Source organism: Anopheles coustani, chromosome 3 (genome assembly GCF_943734705.1).
Source record: "Anopheles coustani chromosome 3, idAnoCousDA_361_x.2, whole genome shotgun sequence".
NCBI classification, from domain to species: Eukaryota; Metazoa; Arthropoda; class Insecta; order Diptera; family Culicidae; genus Anopheles; species Anopheles coustani.
Genome location: NC_071288.1, coordinates 35,595,585 through 35,616,438, shown reverse-complemented (window position 1 = coordinate 35,616,438; position 20,854 = coordinate 35,595,585). Strand labels below are relative to the sequence as shown.

At 42.9% G+C, this 20,854-nt stretch overlaps 1 protein-coding gene across 1 annotated transcript in view; it reads right to left on the bottom strand.

The window, feature by feature from the left end:
* LOC131259622 (low-density lipoprotein receptor) overlaps positions 1–20,854 on the bottom strand; it is a 205,601-nt gene that overhangs the window by 122,590 nt on the left and 62,157 nt on the right. The window contains exon 2 of the mRNA XM_058261161.1: positions 17,137–17,274. Coding sequence (XP_058117144.1) covers positions 17,137–17,274 — 138 coding nt within the window. The remainder of the gene's footprint in view (positions 1–17,136; positions 17,275–20,854) is intronic.

Genomic DNA, 20,854 nt, shown 5'->3' with positions numbered 1-20,854 from the left:
AAAATAAACCTTGAAGTAGTAAACATGTTGCCGCGGGGATGGGAATTTTACCCTCACACATGCACCCGAAACTAAACGAATCCAGTCGATCGTTTTTTGTTTCAAGTTTCCACTCGTTGTGAGTGAAGATGTCCGCACTGTTATGATGCACAGAGGCTCGGAAAGGTTGACCGGGTCGCTCAAGGTAGTGGCGGAAAAAATCACGCTGAAAAACAGGCCGAAACGTACTGCAACTTTGAACGCATCTTGGTCTTGGTATATAAAACCTCTCCCCGGGAGTCGCTGGCGTTACAGTTCCACAGTAGTTCCACGCCGTAGACGATGGAATCAACCCGTTGTAAGATGGTCATCTCCCTGGTGACGTTCTTTGGCGCAGTGTCGATGGCGGCTGCGTCCTTTGGAGTTCGCGAACCTCTACCACAGCCGTTGCTCGATGCGCAGACCGTCTGTGTGAAGTATCTGGGCATCTGCGAGACCCGGCTCGACCAGTACAATAACAGCGTGTATCCGGGCGATCGGGACACTATGCGTGTGGTGCGTTGCGCCGGAATCATTCTCGGCTTCTGGGACGACAGCAAAGGGCTGCTGTTGGATGGATTCGTGGCGCTCTACCCGAAGCTTGCGGACGACGTCAGCACCCAGCGACGGATCGTGAGCTGTGCCGAGCGTCGCCTCGCCGCCTGCATGCCGGAAGATACGTGCGCGAAGGCGTTCAACGCGTTCCACTGCTTCCTGGAGGCCAGAAGAAACGACCTGAGCGGCCGTGATCCGCCCCAGCAACCGGGCGATCCGGCGGCCACCTTCAACGGGGCCGACTTTATCAACTCGCTCATGGTGTGTGCGAAGATCTTGCGCGTTCCAGCGAACATGATGCAGCTGTACCGACAGGGTGTGTTTCCCAACGACGAGCAGACGCAGTGCGTCATCCGGTGCGTCGGCATACGGACCGAGCTGTACGACGACGAGCGGGGCCCGAACCTGGCCCGGCTGTACGGTCAGTTCGGGGGCGGACAACCGGAAGCGGACTTCCGCCGGCGGGCCACTATCTGCATGAACGCCAACCAGTACCTGCCGAGTGCGCAGAGCAAGTGCGGCCAGGCCTATCGCAAGCTGTATCTCTGCTTCAAGGACGCGTTTAGCGCCCTGACCCGTGCGAATGCCAACGCCATGTAAATAGTTTGCTCGACCGTGCGTGTATGTGTAAATAATAAAGTCGCATTCTTGCCGTTGTTGGCAGGAAAAACAAAACCCGAGCAACCCTATCTCTTTCGAGGCTTTCCTGCTTTTTTGGATGCTCCACTTCTGCCGAACGGTATTTTCTCGAGCCCCTACACCCCACGCGGTGACCATTTCGTGCACCCAGGTGTGTCGGAAAAACGTGTCCGGAACGCTATCACGGCGGAGACGCGTGTCTTATCGGGTAGACTTCCCTGCGACGGTTTTTACGTAACGCGCCGCGCTTAAAACTGATTCCGACGGCTGGCTAACGCTCCAGTACAGTGCCATCCGCCGTCAACCATGGGACGTGACCACCGATCGATGCTGCCGAGCCTGTGCGCGTTCGCGGCCATCGTAGCCTACCAGCTGCTGCAGCCCGCAGCGGCGAACATTTTCTCCAGCAAAGTGTACCGCAAGGCCCAGCAGGACTGTGTCAACTTTCTCTGCATCAACGAGTTCCGGCTGGCGCAGTACAGCAAGTACGTCTATCCGCCCGACCGCGACACGATGTGCCTGATCCGGTGCATCGGTATCACCCTCGACTTCTGGGACGACACGCACGGCTTCAACGTGAGCTTCGTGCAGCGGCAGTTCAGCCCTCTCGTGACGCCCCAGTTCAAGAAGCTGCTCACCGACAGCATCGCCAGCAAGCTAGAGTTGATCGACCCACTGGACAACTGCTCGCGGGCGTACTACGCGTTCCGTACGTTCCGGGCGTTGCTGCGCCAGCTGGTCGCCACGACGACGCCTGCGCCGGTTACGCCCTTCCAGCCGCTGACCGCCGCACAGATCGTCGACGTGCTGATCGAGTGTGCCCGCGAACAGAACCTTCCGGACGTCTTCCTGAGCCGGCTGTCCAAGGGCATCATCCCGGACTGTCCGGAGGTGCGCAGCCTGATACGGTGTGCCGCTGTCCGGAGCGGCGTCTACACCGATCAGGATGGTGCACTGCTGGAGAACCTCCACAGCCAGCTGAACCCACCGGGTGAGGGCAAGACCAGCTTCGTCCTGCGCCAGCAGCTTTGCCTGAAGCGCAACGAGCAGCCGGCCTGCGTGGATCCGAGTACCCGGGCGTTCCGCCAGTTTTTCGCCTGCCTACGCCCAGACTACGAACGGTTTTTCATCGCGAACGAGGCCAGCGTCATGCAGACGCCGCTGTTCCAGCAACAGCAACAGCAGCAGCCGTCCGCTGCAGAACCAAACACAACCGTCCAGCCTATGGAGCCTCTAATGCCACTGCTTACCTCCTTCCGATAGCGGACACCGGACATCAAACCATTCCAAGTTTAAGTTGATTGTTTAAGTTTTGTAAATACACGTACCAACCCGTAGGTGACACCGAGCAGCATCAGCATGCTTATAGAAGTGAATAAAACTAAATTATTTGTTGAAAACATGAAACGATCCGTGGGTAAACTATGGAGAACGAATCGAACGAACTAAACAACAGGGAAATGCGAATGGCGAGCGTTGACCCTCGGAAGGGAAAAGTCATGATCTAATTCCTCCCGACGGGTAGGAAGGTTGCACAATAAAGTTGTTGTGCAAAAACCGTCGTTCCCTAATGGTGGGCATCAGCAAGCCGTCAAAAGCATAGAAAATTTGCATTTAATGCAAACAAAACTCCTGACCAGCCCAGATCACTCCTTCCTTTCCCACCGTCCAACCAGCCAGTGATCCGCTTCCGTTTCGTTAATTCTTTCTTTTCATTCCCTCGATAACCCTATTCCCTTTGCCCGAAAAGGTGCAACGTAACGTTATGAATACCAAATCGGATCGTCAGCAGTGCCGCGTGGAAAAACGCGTCCGGGTCGTGTTTCGATGCACTTAGTCGGGAACGGAGGCGAATGCGCCTGTAAGATATGCAACAGCACACCACAGTCAGCGGTAAAGCGGGAAACGGCGCACATCGGCGGCGGTGGGAAGAAAGATAGAAAAAAAATGTCGACTACGAAGACCATTGTGCCAACAATACGAGCCCCCGGGAGTCGTAGTGTGCTGCTTATAAGAAAATAAGCTCTGAAAGGAACGGACGGGAAAAAGTGCTTACATTTACATTTCATTACATTGCAGGCGGGCGTAGGGAAACCGGCTCGCGGGTGGTATGGCATTGGCGAAACACGGCGAAACACGGTGATAGAAGAAAAATGGATGGCAAAAAGTTTGCCTACCGGTTTCGCTAAAGGGAAAAAGGCGAACATTTTACCAGTTGAGACTCTATCCCTTAGTGGTGGATGTAAGTGCCTGATGCACCTACGGGATGGAGATCTCGAAAAGAGAGGGAGAGAGATGCTGAATTAGGTCACCTGGGATCCACGTCCCTGCAGACAATAGACATTTCCATAGGACAAGAATTGGCAGGCTTTTGTGACTAATTTGTTGGCGAGAAAAATGACCAAAATTGATATCATATTTGAAAACTATAGCAAGATTGCATTTCGTTTTCATTGGCTCCTCAAGGGATATCTTTCAGGTGATGAGTTCTCAATAATTTACTTGACCATATCTTTAAATATTCTCATACCCAAGAAGCACTGGAAAAAATAAGCAAACCTCAGTTTGAGAGACAAATTTTCATCAACAGAAAATCCTTCTTAAATCGTGTTTAAGAAGCTTACGCCTCGTTCGTGTACGGCGGAACCAACCGACATGTGCTCTGATGGTGCTAGAAAGACATCAGTTCCCGTGACAGTTGTTTGCAAACGACCCGTTTGGAAAGTGTCGGTACCCCTAACAATTGCGGTACATTACTATGTTTGGGACGCATGAGTGTATGCATTTGTCACCTGTTTCTACTAAGAGGATGTTTGTGGTGTAGAAAGTGAGGGAAGAAAAAAAAACATACGAACTTCAGTTAAGAACTTCGTTCGTCTAGGGTTCGCCCATAACGTACACTTTTCTGCAAAATCATTCTTTCGGTCCGGGTTTTTGCCAAAACCCCACAGCACTCCGGACATGACAGGCGGTTTTTTTTCGGACTGAGAATCTGAAACGAACCAAACCCAACACCGAAGATGCTTATAACAGCTTAAAAGCACCATCGGGGCTGAGCATATTTAAGTGGTTCGGCTCTGCAGGACATTTTGCTCGCTAGCAGCAAACGGTAAATGAGAGACGTCTGTGACAAATTAAGTCGCAGTTTGGTGTAAATTAAATCCTACTTCAGCGAAATTTTTAGAACCTAATAATTTAACAAACGAATAATTGATTCGTGGAGAAACTAATTTAATACATTTCTCATTATACTTTCCGATTGAATTTTTCATGTGTCGATTAATGGCAATTTATTAAAATGATTGGTTTTTTTATTGATTATTTTTTGTTCGATTGTTAAACCACATTAATGACACAAATCGTGTTCGTAGCCAAGAAATTGGAAAAAAATGATCGATAGGACGAGACAGGGCTATCGGTCTAGACGGATACAGCTAAACATGGAAACCCTGCAGACGACGTCGGTTAATACTTTCTTTTCTTATCATGCCAGCAGCTTTTCATGGATGATTTTTTCGTATGCATCGTACTTTGTGTGCACACAACGACAACCTCAAACGGACCACAAAAAAAAAACAACCCACGCATGCGGCTCAAGAGTTTATTTATTTACGAGCAAATCGGAAACGGATACCAGACCGATTATTCCCAGCAGATGAAGCGTGCTGTATTCTTGCAAGATTACCTACGGAAATGCGCGAAACGAATCTTAACGATAGTCGGGAGATTTTCCCAACCAATCATTTGTTCCCAGCACTCTCGCTCACGTGGGACGATTTAGCAGTAATCACTAATACATTTTATTTGATCGATATTACTAAGCCCAAATGGACACACCGTTAATGCCATCATTTCTGGGCCGACACAAAAACGTCTCGCCCCCCCGCCGTAACAACAGCTGTTGCGGTGGGTGTAACATACGTTCCCCAAACAGTCCACAATGATGCGCACCAAAATAACATTGATATGAGCTTTTTTCGGGGCTATAAATTTTCCCAAACCGCTTGCAAAAAGAAAAACATACCATTACGACAGCATGAATTTTTATCGTGCGGATAAAAAGTCCATAATAGCAAAAAACCGGCTGCTAAACAGGGCGCCGGACCCCCTCCCCAAAGTGGAGAAATTGTTAATCATATTGAATTCAATTTTCCCTCCACCTATCCTTTTCGGAACAACGTCAGTGCGACCACTCGTTACCACCGCCGCTGGTTGGGCTGTTGGTCGGCTCTCTATTGCCCACAATTGTTTTTCAAAACAAAACATTTCCGACCTATCTAAACAAACCTATAACCAACCTGCTGCCGAAAAGTTTATAATGGCACCCAAGTTGATTTTCTTGTTTTTTTTTTTTGTATTCGGCGCACCATTTCCACACTTTTATGGCTTTCCAATGGACGCCACAGCGAGAGCCGGGAAGCAAATATTTGATTTGTTACGAGTAACAGCTGGCATTATTTGGGTCATATTTTGCGTTTGTCGGAACCGTACGTGCTAACGATATATGCTCTGGTTCAACATAATGGCAGGATTAGGTTTTAACCCACCGGCACAGAATCGTACGTATGGCAACCATCGCTGCTACCGGATGAATGTTGTTAGAAATATAACAGTTGCGTTAATAGGCTTTGAAATACATTGAAAATGAAGTGAAAATTACATAATAACTTATAATTCCAATGAAAGCCAAGTAACGATCTGACTCTGAGCAATATATTCGAAATAGTTGTTTACAATTTTTGTGTTTAATGTGATCACGTTCGGTTTAATATTAGTAATAATGCACTCGAAATATCAGCTGTTGTTGCTTACGCATGATAGAATGTGCAATAGTTATAAATTGAGTTTGAGATTTGTCATTCATATGCATTGGCCGATTGCTTTATTGAGTAATGTGTAAAAAAATGTTATGATCAACCAGCTAGTTTCGAAGGTATTGAAAAAACTTGTAGTGTTTGAAAGTTGTAGTACCTTTTAAAATATGTGACATACGAAAACCAGGCTAATTCACGATTTTTGTATTCTCTTATGTTTTTTTCTCATCGCAAGTGTTACACACTCAGTAAAACATTAAGATAACCAAGAATTACACATTTTCGCTTGAGGGAATCCGTTTGCTTGTCTAATCTTAAAGACTCAGGCGTGTAGGTTTTACGTTCCATCGTAAAGCACATTTTAAGGTATAAGGGCTTACAGCGATACGTGATCGCTCCGGAAGAAAAAGGTTCGCTGGTGGTATCTTTAATATGTCACCATAAAGGTACTGGGCTAAAATTTAAGGGTTATGAAACGGTATATTCTTACACTTTATGGCAAGCCATTTCGTGCATAGCATTGCAGATATGAACTTTGTTCGTTGGCAATAGTGCTGTGACGACATCAAAAAGGCTGCAAGCATTATGCCTACAATATGAATGATATGCATCTGTTATCCTGCCGACAAAGCAGTTATATGTGTTTTGTATATGAAGACATATTCCCAAACGAACGAATTAGTTTTATGTAATTTTAAATAAAGTTATCTAATATAATGGACTAGTTGACTTGTGCTAAAATGTTTCTAGCAAAATACCCTTATTTTATTTCACACATTTAATTAATAGGAAACGACAATTTAGGCAAGTCCAACATATGAGAGTACCCAACACTTACTCACGGGGCAAGATAAAACCGACAGCCGGCACTACACCATAGTGTTGATCACGTCATTTGCATTTATCAACAGTGCAAATTTCATTAGCCTGATTAGCAGACAGCCAGACGACAAACACTGCGCCACTAGCGGCCGAAACTCAACCGGATCCATAATGGTGCGGAAATGTCTCCGAATTTGTAGAGCGCAGATTTCAGCTCCCCCCCCCCCCCCACCCTCCCCCCTTTACCGTTCACCATCAGCTTCCGGTTTCCGACGCCAGTGACCGGCTGGGGCCCCATGCCAAAGTTGTCGCACTCTTTCAGCAACGAAACGAAAATCAACACCAATCAGCATGCACATGCCAAGCACAATAGAGCGACACCTAGCCGAGATTCCACGTGTTTATATGTGTCTTTGGTTTTTTTGTTCTTCAATCGCAACAAAATACTACAAGCATATAGCTAGACGTTCAAATGCACCAAGTATGCTTTGAGATTTCTAACGAACACTTCCAATTAGGCAAAATGGCGATTCTCGTTTTTCTACTTCATCTTTAATATGATTTTTTCGAACACCTATCGTTTGCCATTGTTCAATCATCAACACCTGCACTGTGCTATATGTGATGCCATTGACGATGCAATGAACACGTAAGAAAATAGATTTAAGGCTTCTACGTGTCAATAAGAAAATTAATTTAAACTGGAATTTGAGGTTTTACGGATCACCTTTAAAAAAACACTACGAACATTTTTTTTTAAAGGAAATAAACAATTTTCTGCTTAACTAGAACGACTACATATTGTTCACCAAGTTATTAGAAATTTGATTTTATTACTAATATTTTGTTTATCTACTTTGTATTAAATGATTCTTCTTTATGTAAACCCATGAACTTTAAAGTTAATAAATAAGCCAATTATGTAGGCAAAATATGAGACAATAAAACTATTGAAATGGAGTAACGGAACGCACTACAAATACTCTCTTAGGGTTAATCATTAGGGAAGCAACACATGAAACCACGAGATATTTTTACCCGATATATAGATAATATTAACCCGTCACTCTTAGTTTATCTTCAAAATATTTCATCTTTCCTCGGTTCAATACACTCGATAAGTCGGCGGCTGATGAAAGCCATCGTCATTGCTACCGGCTGTAGGTGAATTCCGTGAAACGCGGCCAACCTTCGATAGTTTTCCCAGCTCAACCAATGCCGAAAACAACCCTACCGTGACCGTTGTGGCTTCGAAAATGCTGGTAGGCAATTCCAAAATAGGATAAAAATACATAGAAACCGAATAAGGCTCCCGGGGGAAACATTTCAAATTGATTAAAAACAAACACGATAGCAGCACAGCAGCAACAGTAGCTTCATCCGATCCGGAGAAGGAAACGGCCCTGACGTTGGCCAAAGGTATTCAAAGCAGCTTGGCGTTAGGTTTTTTTTTGCCCCCTATCACCATGGTTAGCACCTGTTTGGAATTTATTTTTCTTCTTCATTTTGCCTTTTCGCTGCTTCTTGTTTCTTGATGATTACTCCCTTTGCGCTAAAGGGGCCTTTGGCCTTCCGGTAAAACATCTTTTTTGTCGGCTACAATGTTCTTTTACGATTTTTATATCGTTGCTGGTACGAGTTTGTAAAATTTTCTACTTTTTTCTCCCGTAAAAGTGGACGAAAGATTCGCTAAGCCGGCCTGAGTAGCCAAAATGAGTGCTTAAAAAATGGCCGAAAGCTGAAAAGGCTCATTCGGATGCTCAATTCCCAGCTGACGGAATCCAAAAGCCGTTCGAGGGAATCAAATATTGCTTCCATGCCGATGATGACTTCCATACAGGCCGGAAGTCGCATTCCAGATTCGCATTCTGTTGATTTGGCTAGGCACTACGCTCACCGGAATGATGTTTAGCGATATCAGTGGAGCACACCAGTCGAACCTCACATTTCATCGTGAACCAGTTTTCCCACTGGACTAGTTTTTCAATTCGATAATATTTATCCGACCGTATGTTCTCTTCTTCCATCTAAAACGTTCCTGCATGTAGGCAGACCACAGCAATGCTTCGAGGATCGATCAACAGAATGTTCTGCTGCAGATAGCAAAGCATCACCGTTAGCGCAAAGATAGTCCTGGAAAACTCGAGCGAGTTTTCTCTAGCCCAAGGGCGGCTATTGCGCCGGACGACCTCTCATTATGCCCAAGCAGTCAAAATATTCCGAATGATTGAGAAGCCTTTCTATTGGCATTCAGATGCTGCAATGGTTCGGGTGCTTCCGCCGAAAAGAAGTGTAGTGCTTGTGCCTTTATACAAATCCCAAAGAGCCACTAGTCAATTTTCATTTTGTACCCCCGCCTTTCCAGCATGCAGCTGAGTCGTATTGATTGGAGTCAACATGGATGCATTATTTAAAAACAGGGCTGGAACTAAGTTCCTATCTGCATCTACCAAAATATTTGGCAAGAGTAGCAAAAGAGGATAAAAGATTTGAGTGTTTTTGCCTTCTGGGATTTTCTGTATACGATTCATTTCGTTAAAACAAACAAAAAGAAAATATTTCATAGTATTTAGTGAAAATTTAAAGAATAGTAATCAGCTAAGATTGAAAGTTGTGTAAATTGGCAAAAAAAACATGGCGCAGATATCTCTTATTCAATGTAGCATCTTTTTTTAAATCAACTCAGAAAACAGTAAAACAAAAAAAATCATTTATTTCAAACAAGGCTTCATTTTCGTTTTCAATAAGGACCGGAATGTGAGTCGTTCAAAATAAAAAAAAAAAACGGAAAGGGTAAAGAATGAGAAAAGTTTTTCAATTGAAATGTTTCCAAGAAACACTGTAGGTGAAATAAAATGATTGGCTTTGTCGTTGAAAAGGAAAAAAGATCTAATCTAATCGAAAAGAAAGGATAAATTCTAATTTGATGGCTTTATTTCACGAATCGGTTGTGTGGCGTTTTCTCATGATGGTTTTGATTGTAGTAAGAGTGTTTAATACCTGAAACCTTAAGGCCAATTGAATGGAAGCTTTATGGCTGTTAAACTGGTTGCAAAATACAATAAGAGGTTATTTTCGAATAATATTTTATCTCATCAAATTACTAATCAAAATGATAAGGGTGACGCAAAATTTCGATATTAAATAATACACCTACACTTCTTCGAAACTACTGGTGCAGATGACATTCTCAGTAGCTTCTGGACAATTCCCATGAAACATTTTAACTGCTATCGCGATTTTACTATCGCTAGCGGGTGAACCAAATGAACTTTTGGTACAGCGAATTCATGGTAATGAGCATCGTTTCATATTATAATTAAGCTCGTCATCCCGCGGGGCATCAGATGTTAGTCGGACCGTTCGGTAGGAAATGATTGGATTGTCGGTGCATTGCTTCGGGCGGGCCTGGCGCAACCGAAAAGCCGCCTTCGATTTTCCCGAAAAATCTCCCACGGCTGAAAAAGGCATCCGACTACCGTCATGTGGCGGGGCGGATATCGATTCTAAGCTTTAACGCGACTACGCGTTACGACTCAAACCCCGTTCGTTCAATAGCAAGGATCTCTATCCCCGATGCAACATAAATCAACCCTTTCGCTGTCTTTTCTCCGGACCGTCCACGCAACCGTTCCCATGTTTTCCACCGGTACGGACGCGTGATGAAGGTTGATGCTCGAAAACGGCACCGATCAAATCGCATAAATAATCATCATCACCGTAATCGTTCCGTCCACATCGCTCCGACGGCGTCGTCCCATTCCATTGGAATGACAGAAATGTTTGCATTACCGATTTTCCCACACTGGCTAACGATACCAGCTCCGAACGGTCAAGGGGGCCGGAACCGGGATAGCGGAAAACCCCTAACGGCAAGGGCAGCAGGGATGTCGGCGGTACTTTTCGCTGATTACAGCGAATCGCGCGAACCCATCGCGAAACGATGCCGATGTATTCGAACTAATGAGCGCCACCCAAAGTAGCGCAGAAAGTATGGCTCGATAACCGTTTTCGATTGAGATTAAAAGCGATTGCCATATGGAATGGCACCGACGCTGGTTCGGGCGCAAAGTAGCAGGCAAACATCCGGCGGAAACGGACCCACCTCCCTTTTCGACCGTGCTGACCGAACAGCCGAACTAATGGTTGATCCGAGAGCAATACCAAAACCCATTACGGTTTATTACGGAGTCGTGCGGGTGCGGGTTAGACGGCTGGGGCACTGCAAGAAAGACGGATTGATGCATCTTCTTGATTGCACTAGAGCCAATGGGAAGTGCAACGTGACTCCCGGCAGCCCGGTAGCCCGGCAGGTCGGCTTTCAGCAACCACGCGCTCCGATTCGTTGCAGCGAAATGGCACCGAAGGCTAACCAGGTACGGGGACGAAGTAGCGAATCCCTATTACTTTTTCATGACACTCTAGAAGGACTTGCTTCTTCGTGCACAGTAAAGAAATGGTAAACTGTCCTTTCTGATACGGTCGCCGTCGCTTTGATTTATGGTATTCCTTCAGTTTCGTTTGGAATAAATATTTACGACCGGAAAGGACATTGTTGGAGGGATTCACCTTCTGGCGTGCACTAGCTTTCGAGGCTCCTAGCGGTGTGTACTTCGAGTGTTGTGGTCGTCAGCGAACTCAACTTTTTTTTTATGTCTTCACTGAAATTCCATATTCAGAAATGGTATAGTATTTTAAGTATTTGTGTTACGATGTCAAACAAAGAGAAAGTTGTTTTTTTTCTTTGTCCACGTAATGGGATTTATTTATTTATTTTCAGAAGGGATGGCTCGTTATTGCTGAGATGGAATGGGATGGGATGGGATGGGATGAGATAATGGGATAAAAAAGTTTACAAAACATGAACATTCATTCTTTAAAAACAATGAACAACCATTTCCCCACAAAGTGCTGAAAAATACGATAAAAAACTATGTTTTTGAGAGGATCCCAATATTTCAGTGTATTGCCATGCCGTTACCGAATTACTGAAAATGAAAAAGCTTATCACTTATATACGTTGAAAATACTATTTGATATGAAAATTTTATGTTGAGCAAGATTGCGACATTTTAAAATAGCCTCCATAGCTTTCAAAGTAATCAGAAATTAGCATTGCCACTTATTTTTAGCTCAATTAATTACAAAACTTATATCATTCCATTTTAATGCTGCGTAAGATGATTGAACACTAGATAGTGTTATCAAGTTCGTAACTTATTGAAATAATTATTCAGTTTTTTTTCTTGTCCATAAGTAAATTTTAAACAAACATGTTACCATACCAAAACACTTAAAACAGAACATACATCTGCCTTAACATAAAAAGATATCTGTTTTGCAACCAAAGTTTCAAAACAAAATGATACCAACAAATCTTCCAACAATGAATCAATCAACGGAAAAAAATCATTCGGCTTCACCAAACGCCTGTTAGTTTTTTAATTTTGAAGAATATCTTCTCAGCAGATAATCTTTGCGATTAATGATGATACATGCACCTGCTGCAGGAGATTATTATATGGGAGGAAATTTAAAACCACCCAAGTGGGAGTTTTGAAAGAAACCACAACTCTCAGCTATTCGAAGGTGTTTATTCACACCTGTCTAAAGCACATGAGGATATGAGAGACGAATTAAACAAAAAAAAAACAAGCATAAACAAAACACTCCCATACGCACAACATGCGACATTCGAAGCATAATGTGTAAGATAGCAACTGTTCACATAAAACCGCTTCGAGCATGCAATTTCATTTTCGAGCGTGGGAACAGTGACGCTGAAGGGAGGCTGCAAAAACATGATATATGGGAGTGTTTTTCAACGTTCGGTAAATTTATGACACCATTCTTTTCCGATTTCTAACATTTTCTGCGGCGTGTCTGTGGTATACTCAGTGACACGCTCTCAAACGTTCTCCTATGGGTTGCATGTATTCGTGTGTTTACACACGACGTTCATCAGGATGAACGTGAGCTTTCGGTGGATGATAACCAAATAACAGGAGATAAATGCAGAAAAAACGGAACTCCTTTAAATATCGTATCCAAACGTTGAACAAAATTCGTCAGAGTCCGCTCACTAGAGCTTGTGCTAGAGGAGGTTAGTGTTGGAAGATGGGATTTCGATCAGTGAAGAGAATAACGGTACAGTAAAGTGAGTCAATTCATAGTGGGTCAGTTGGAATATAAAGTCAATAATTTGATTCACCCAGTATTATTTGACTTAGTGCGAATGAATTGGCTCAGTGAGACTTGAATGATTTGGCTCCGACAGAATGTTTTAAAATAGTAATACAAATCACTGGGAGGGAACCAACTTCTGCAGAGTGTGCCAAATCATCGTCACTGAGCCAATTCGTTCCATCTGAGCCAAATCATCCACACTGAGCCAATTCATTCTCACTGAATCAAATCGTTCAAGGTGAGTCAAATCATTCTCAGTGAACCAAATCCCACTCAGTCAAATAATAAATGAACGAATTGAGTCAATTCACTCATTGCTGACTCATTCGAACTGAGTCATTTTGAACTTCACTAATTCGGATAGGATTCAAGGACTCAATTGCTGGTCATAAATTGGGCTTCAGCACGAAAAATCGGATTCACATCAATTGGGGTCCTGATTCAGATAGTTTGGGATCCGAATCGGTCATGTTAAAATCCATTGGGATCTGGATCCATCATGTGATGTCACCTACAAAAAAAGGGTTCGAATTGTATCCTAAGATTCAATCCCATATCAGATCCGGATCGGCCGGATCGAGTTCCAGCTGGGATTGGGTTTCTAGTGGTGGTAGTACTCCCTACAGAGTCGCTCTTCTACAAAATTTCGTCCTTTTGGCTGGCAGTATAAGGACGATGAGTAAAATGCGACTACTTTCTAACAAAGCCACTTAAAGCTTCGATGCTTTTCCGCGACGTTTCTTCCGTATCCTTGTATGTACGTGTTTTTTTTTCTTTTTAGATCGTATCACTCATAAAGAACGTTCAATGGAAAAGTAATCGTAAGAGCAAACTTTCTCAAGCACACTGTACCCCAACCAAAAATGTTCCCCCCGAAAATCCCATATAACTACCGATTACCGGAGGCGGAAGGGGGTTTCCCGATGACAGCGAAACAAGTCCATGGAGAGTTTTGTGCCGGTTTCAGCGCATACCACCAGCCCTCAGCTGGCAAGACGAAAAACACGAACACGAAAGGCAGAATAAATAAGGAGCGGCCTGTTTATCCTGCTCGTTAGCTCGAGCCGTAATATCGACGAATCAACCGCACGCAGCAGAGCTTATGGCTGTGCCTCCCAGTGCAAACTTGGTCCACCTCCACCACCAATTCCAGGCCCCGGAACACCACTTGGCCTGCACTTAGGCCGGAAAAATCCGTTCCGAATCGATGGCAAACCTCGATCTCCCAAGGAATGAATCCTCCCCCCTCGTCGTGAAAGAATCACGTAAAAAATACTCACATAAAAATACGCCTAAAATTATAATAAAAATGATTACACTCATCATTCACAGCCGAGCATCGGAAGAAGCAACAAAACGTTCGAAACGGCGAAAAGAACACGAACGGACGCTTAAAGGCTCCTTCCTCACGATGGCAATACTTTTTTGATCCCGTTAGTTCCGCTTCCGGGCAGGTAAGAGTAAGCCAGGGAAGAAAAAAGATATTCATACACAAGTGAGTGTGTTCTGTTACTTTTACGTGCGGGACTGTTTGCACTATGATGGGCATCATTTGTGCGTGAAGGTTGGTTCAGTCGCAGTCGCAGATTGGACGATTACTGCTTTTGTTTGCGAATCGCTCTTCGATTTCGGGAGGGTTTTCGTTTTTTTTTTCTCCTCGCCCCGCCTGTCAGCTCCAACCGCCGTAAGCGAAAAGAAAAGGGCGTACAACAAATTGATGCAATTAGGCCTCCACTTATTCGTTATTTTTCTTGGGACTTGCTAGCGAAAAGGGGACCCACCACAGGGGACGGCAGGTGGATTAGTGAAGATTGAAGATGGTATCCCATATCGATTTGGGTTACAAAATGGGCAATTCATTAATTTGCACACCGCTTAAATCATTATTTATCGCAGCAGGTAGTACCATCAAGGTACCGCAAAATATGGCAACGATATGTTATATTTTCTTTAAAAAAACAATGGATGGGTAATATTTGCTCTCTTCTGGCGGCAGATACGCTCATCTAGATAAACTCAATAAAGTATACTTTTAAGGTGTACATTAAATTTCACTTGTGAATTTAATTTATGACATCCTGCCCTGCATGTTTAGTACACATAACAAACGTACACCACGACCACAAAAGATTCTAGCAATCCACACTCAAGCAATCCAGAATCTACTGACATCGGGCGCGCGCTAAGAAAACAGCGAAATAAATACTTATTTACCCTCCTTACTGTTGTGTTTGCGTTTCGAAAGAGTCTTCGTTAAATTTACATTTCATCAGCGACGCAGCCGGAGCTCGTACGGTGTTTGCCAAAAAATGAATGTTTTATTTGGTTACACTTTTTTACCTCCCCCTTTTTTGCAGCAACGCGCTAACACTAAGCCACGCACATGTCGCGCTGCACAAAACACTGTCTGTCGCAGTCTGGGGGGAATGTTCCCCAATGAAACTTTGACGCAATGGAGGGTTGTTATAAATTGCTTCTTTTTTTTTCGTATTTTTTAACTCAAGATACCCTAAAGCGCTTTGCTTGCCGTGGTTCGACAAAAGACGCCATTTTTGATAGAAGAGAAGTTAAGGGATGAAGAACATTTCTAGTGCCACTGCGAAGTAGTTATTTGAGTTTAACAGTGTGGGCTTCCTTCAAAAATCTGTAGCAAAATGTACTAACTGGTGAGCAAAATTCGCTACGGAAATAACATTTGATCACTATTAAAATTTGGTTCAATATTGACTTCAATTCTAATTTTACACACGCGTTATAATAAAATAACAAATGTATTAGTTGTGAAGAGCATAGAGTCCCATTAGGCATGTTTCGGAAGCTCGTGTGTTTTATTTCTCAGTTGTCGGTTCACTTTGCTAACAGTTGATGGCAATTAGATGTGCAACCCTAAATGAGCGAAACATGGGTTACATAAATTTTTTCTTATCAGTACTTGCCTTGAGTTCACTCTAATCATCTTCCAGTCCATTTTACTTACTAAAATACTTATTGATTGGTCTGGTTTTATAACTTCTGCTTAGAAATGTGACAAAAAAAACTCATCACTTGCGATGAGCATCATGACAAATCATGACATGCATTTAATAAAATGTTATCACAAACACTGAAATAGTATTTTTAAATATGCTCGTTCAAGATTGAGAACCTTAACCCGCACTACATTATGGAAAGATGTTTCAAAAGACATTAGTTTCTAATTTACTAATCCAAAGCAACCACCTCGCCGATCGAACGGTCAACACCACTAATAGACTCTCGATACTTTACGTAGTCCATTTCAAACGGATCACTAAACCGAACCATCAGCCGCTCGCCGGGATTTGGCAAACGACGAAAAGTTGCACCGTTTACAAACACAACCCGTCCGCACCGTGTGTCTTAGGCTAAAACTTTCGCCAACTCTTTCGATTCAGATCAATAATTAACCGGGGTAAGTTTCTCTCTGGGCGAGAAAATCAAAATATCCCCCGAGCGAAGGCCAGCGGCATCACACCGGGTTCTGTGCATGGGGCAAACTGCTTTGATTTTATAGCGAACCATCGGAAACAACTTGCTACCCACAATGGGAAACTTCTTGAAATTTTCCACGCCACCCAGGTCCCTTCGCACCGCACAGCAGCTCAAGGGAGCCACAACCTCAGGTCAGAGATCACGGCCGAATGGAAAGTTATTATTGAATACAGCAAAGGAAAATCTGCCGGCCCGATTGGCTAGCGCAAGACTTTCGAAGTTACGACTGACAAAGTCCTGGACCACAAATTGGTTATCTGAAACTAGCAGCTGTGCTTAAAAATGTTCCCTTCAAAAGTAAATTTTGAGAAGATTAGCAGACCACGCCGTTCATTGCCTCTGTCTCGACTTATGAAACTATTTCAATGGAATATCTCCCTCCTGGGTCGCCCGTATTATTACTTTCTTAGCATAAAGAAGTGATAAGAGTGCATTGATTAGTAGTAAGAATTTTCAAATGGAAGTCACTACGAACTCCTGCTGCTAACCATTTGTTACACTGCAGCTTTTGCCGAAGTCTCACTTTATAACCAAACTTTTTGGGCAAACTGTTTTCAAACATATATATTTTTTCGATAAATTTAACACTTACCTTTAACTTTACAAACATCCACATCTTCATCGCTGCCATCGCTGCAATCGTCTTCACCATCGCACACGAAACTTATGTGAATGCACTGTCCATTGCCACACCGAAACTGGCGTTCTGCACACTGCAAAGTCATGTTCGCTGAAAGCAAGGGAAAAAAGGGAATCACTTGAAACATTGTTTGCAAAGATTTGAATTAAGGGAAATTGTAGTAAAATGCCTCGGCGGACTAAAATGTACCGACACACAAAAAAGAAGTAAAAGAATATGTTCATTGGAGTGTCTTAGACATCCAATGTTATTTTCGCGGCTTAACGCGGATCTGAAACTATGCAAAATCTCTCAAGTATGGTTAACGAATACTGAAAATAATTAGATTCTTAATTTTTACATTCTGGTTGGAAAAACAATTAAAACATCCTCAACAGGGGGCTATATGCCAGCTTATGTAGGGCAGAATGCTCTGCTGTAAATGTCAATCAAAACAGGCAAGATATGCAAACTTATTTATAACTACATTGTTTTAACTAAATTAACTCAAAATTGTGTGTTTCGACTAGATTTATTGGTATCAAATATCTTGTGTTGCAATTGTAGGTACTAAAACACAAATCAAGTCCCCTTAAAAAGCTCAAACTAAATAATTATAAGCGGTGTGCGTTCTACCCCACTATTTGAGCCAGCACTACTTTGAATGACGTGTGGTAAAATATACTCTTAAAATTTATCGTTTTAATAACAATTTGGAGGTTTTAATATCATTTTTAGCTTTTTTTATAGAATCAAAGATGGTTGGGAATCGATCTGTGAAGATTTGGATTATTTTTCTTAAACGGGGGGCATATTGCCTCACACTACCTTAAATATTTTAAATTATTGAAAAGCTTTATGTATTATCGCATAATATTCTGAATTGTAACTTGAAACTTTTTCCTTTCATCAACATTAATATCCGAAACAATTCCGTAATAAGCCTGTTTAAATAAATGGCACAGCTTTTGACTGTACAAATACAAATTTTTCACGTTGTGATTCGACTCATCTATTTTACATCTGACTTCCGCTGAGAAAAAAAAGCCAGACGCTCGCTTGAGAAGACACTCAGGGGGAAAAACATAGTTCAGCTTAAAAAAAATTGTCCCAACACAAGGCAACTATAAAAAATAGCAAAACCCTATAGCATGAGAAAAAAAAAACACCAAAAGCGACTTTTTCATGGAAATAAAAACCAACCCGTATTATCTCAAAACACTTTGCATGGAGTGCGAAATACACAAAAAATAAACATACAAACAAAAAACAGAAACAACAACGGTTCGGTTGATGCATGGAAGCCTATTTAGTACGCAACATACTCGGACCGAAGTGGTCGCCAAAGTTTCGCCCGCTTCGAGCGGTTTTCGAGAGGTGCCCGGTGCTTTCATGTAGTTGGTTGCCCAAAACAAATAGTAACCCTCAAAATGTGGGCTCAACGCAAAAGATCGCCGGCCCCGGCCAGGGGCCTCACACAAACCCGACACGATCGAGCGGGCGAACAAACAGCGAAACCGAATCGTGATGATGATGGTGGTGGTGGTGGATGATGGTGGTCAGTTTTCCTTTCATTTCCGGGCAATAAACCACCTCAGAGCGTAGAAGGGAAAGTAAAACGAGGGCTATACTGTTTACCCAGAAGGGATAGCGCAAGAAAATTTATTTCTGAACACGTACGAAATTTGGCGAAAGAATGCCGCGGGTAAAAGGTCGCTGCGGGGAAAAGCCTACCATCCGATGAAATGTATCACACTCATCGATGATGCCGGGCGGCGAGGCCGCAAGACACGCGGTGTTTGCGTACGGGTGAAGCTTATGCGTATCAAGCGGTATTCTTAAATATTTGATACCATTTTCTTCGCCCGAAGGTCCTTCACACACTGCGGTCAGGCAGACCTATTTCGGGGGGGCAGAAGATAAATAACATGATCCCTAGAGGAATTGGACCCAAAATCAAATGTTCCTCACTCCATTTCCATTGGAGGACTGTTGCAGATGATGGAACATATTACGATTGCTAGTCGAATGTACGCACGCTCGAATGTTGGTCTTTTGAATGACGTGCTCAACCTAAAATATTCTTAACTGGGCTTATTACATAGCATCTGATAATGTAATTGTGATGAGATTATCATGTAGTTTTCCTATCTAACAATCACTTTGTAATTACTACATTTGGTTTCAAAAGAACCTATCCCTAATCATTAAGCACATTGCGGTCATGGCTGAAAAATCCATTACGCTATGGCACTTCACAGAACTAGAACGTACCTTTTCTATGTGCTTTTAGTAACGTTACCGGAACTCGCAGTCGAAGGAAAAACTGTAAGAACTTTACATATATTTTGAATCAGTTTTTCAGCGAATGTTTATTTTTTCTCTCTATTCTAACCGCAGGAGCTATGGATGAAATCATTTGAATGCTATGATCATCCATACGTCGTGACAAAGCTAAAGGAATGCTACATGCAGACATCCCGCAAAGGACCATCGCTGTTGACCGTGCTGGTTGAGGTAGAGACTAGCATTCCACACGTGCTCATTGACTTAGTCGTCTACTCGCAGTACCAACATACCAGATCGTACCTTTTTGGAACCACCATCGATTACTGTGATTTTATGGTCAACACAGGGTCGCGCACGAATCCCGTCGCACGTTTAGCCTACGAGCTGGCGGACAAAAACTTCCCCCAAGCACTGCTCGACTGTCCCGTGTGCGGAGTGGTAAACATCACAAAACTGCCGGCCGATATGAACCTGGTACCGGCCGTCATGCCATTTGGTAGATTCCATATCAACATCCGCATGTACAACAAGCGCAATCAGACCATGCTTGGCATTCGAGTGGATTGTGTCATCTCGCAGGGATCGATTTTAAACAAAACACTAACACTATTCGGGTAAATGAATTAAATATTCTGGCAGAAAATTCAATTTGGAACGGACTTGCTTTTAAAATAGCACAATACAAAAAAAAAACGCACTTTTAGCACCTACCCCTTTAAAGGTGAAAGTCATTGTCAAACACCGAAAATCCTGAAATAAATAATTTCGTTTTAGAATTCTACAATCAAGTCAGATTTTTTATTCCACGTACTCGTTAACGCTTTGCACGCGAGGCCGTTTTCGCTTGCCCAAACTAGCAACTCGAGGCGATTTTGCCCAAACTAGCAACAAATTTCACGGTTACTCCAAAAAAAAAAACACTTTTAAACATAGTTGTATATTCACATGAGAAAATCCCAATAGTTAATTAATATTCATTATTTCATGAAAAATTTGGCCCGTGTTTTTTTACTGTCGTGCTAGAATGTAGAAAAGAATGGTAATCAAAGGATAGCGAGAGTGGTATAGAATTCATAAATTCTTTATTCAAAAATCCGAATCTTCGCTGATGAAAGTTCTAAAACAACAACCATAAAAACAACCATAAAGTGCTTATGCTTACGAAACGTATTGGTATAATTAGAAGGGTAAAAACTATCATTTAATATTTTTCTTTATTTTTTGGGAAAATAATGTTTTGTTCTTATGTTTGACACTGTAAACTATACAAAAATTATTTCTCAACCATTATTGCGGAAAAAATGACAGGACTGGGAACGGGTTATTAATTGCATTTGGCTATGCTCCTAGTGGGTGACAGAGTGCCACGGGGTAACCAATTCAATTAAGACGTTCTCTTTTT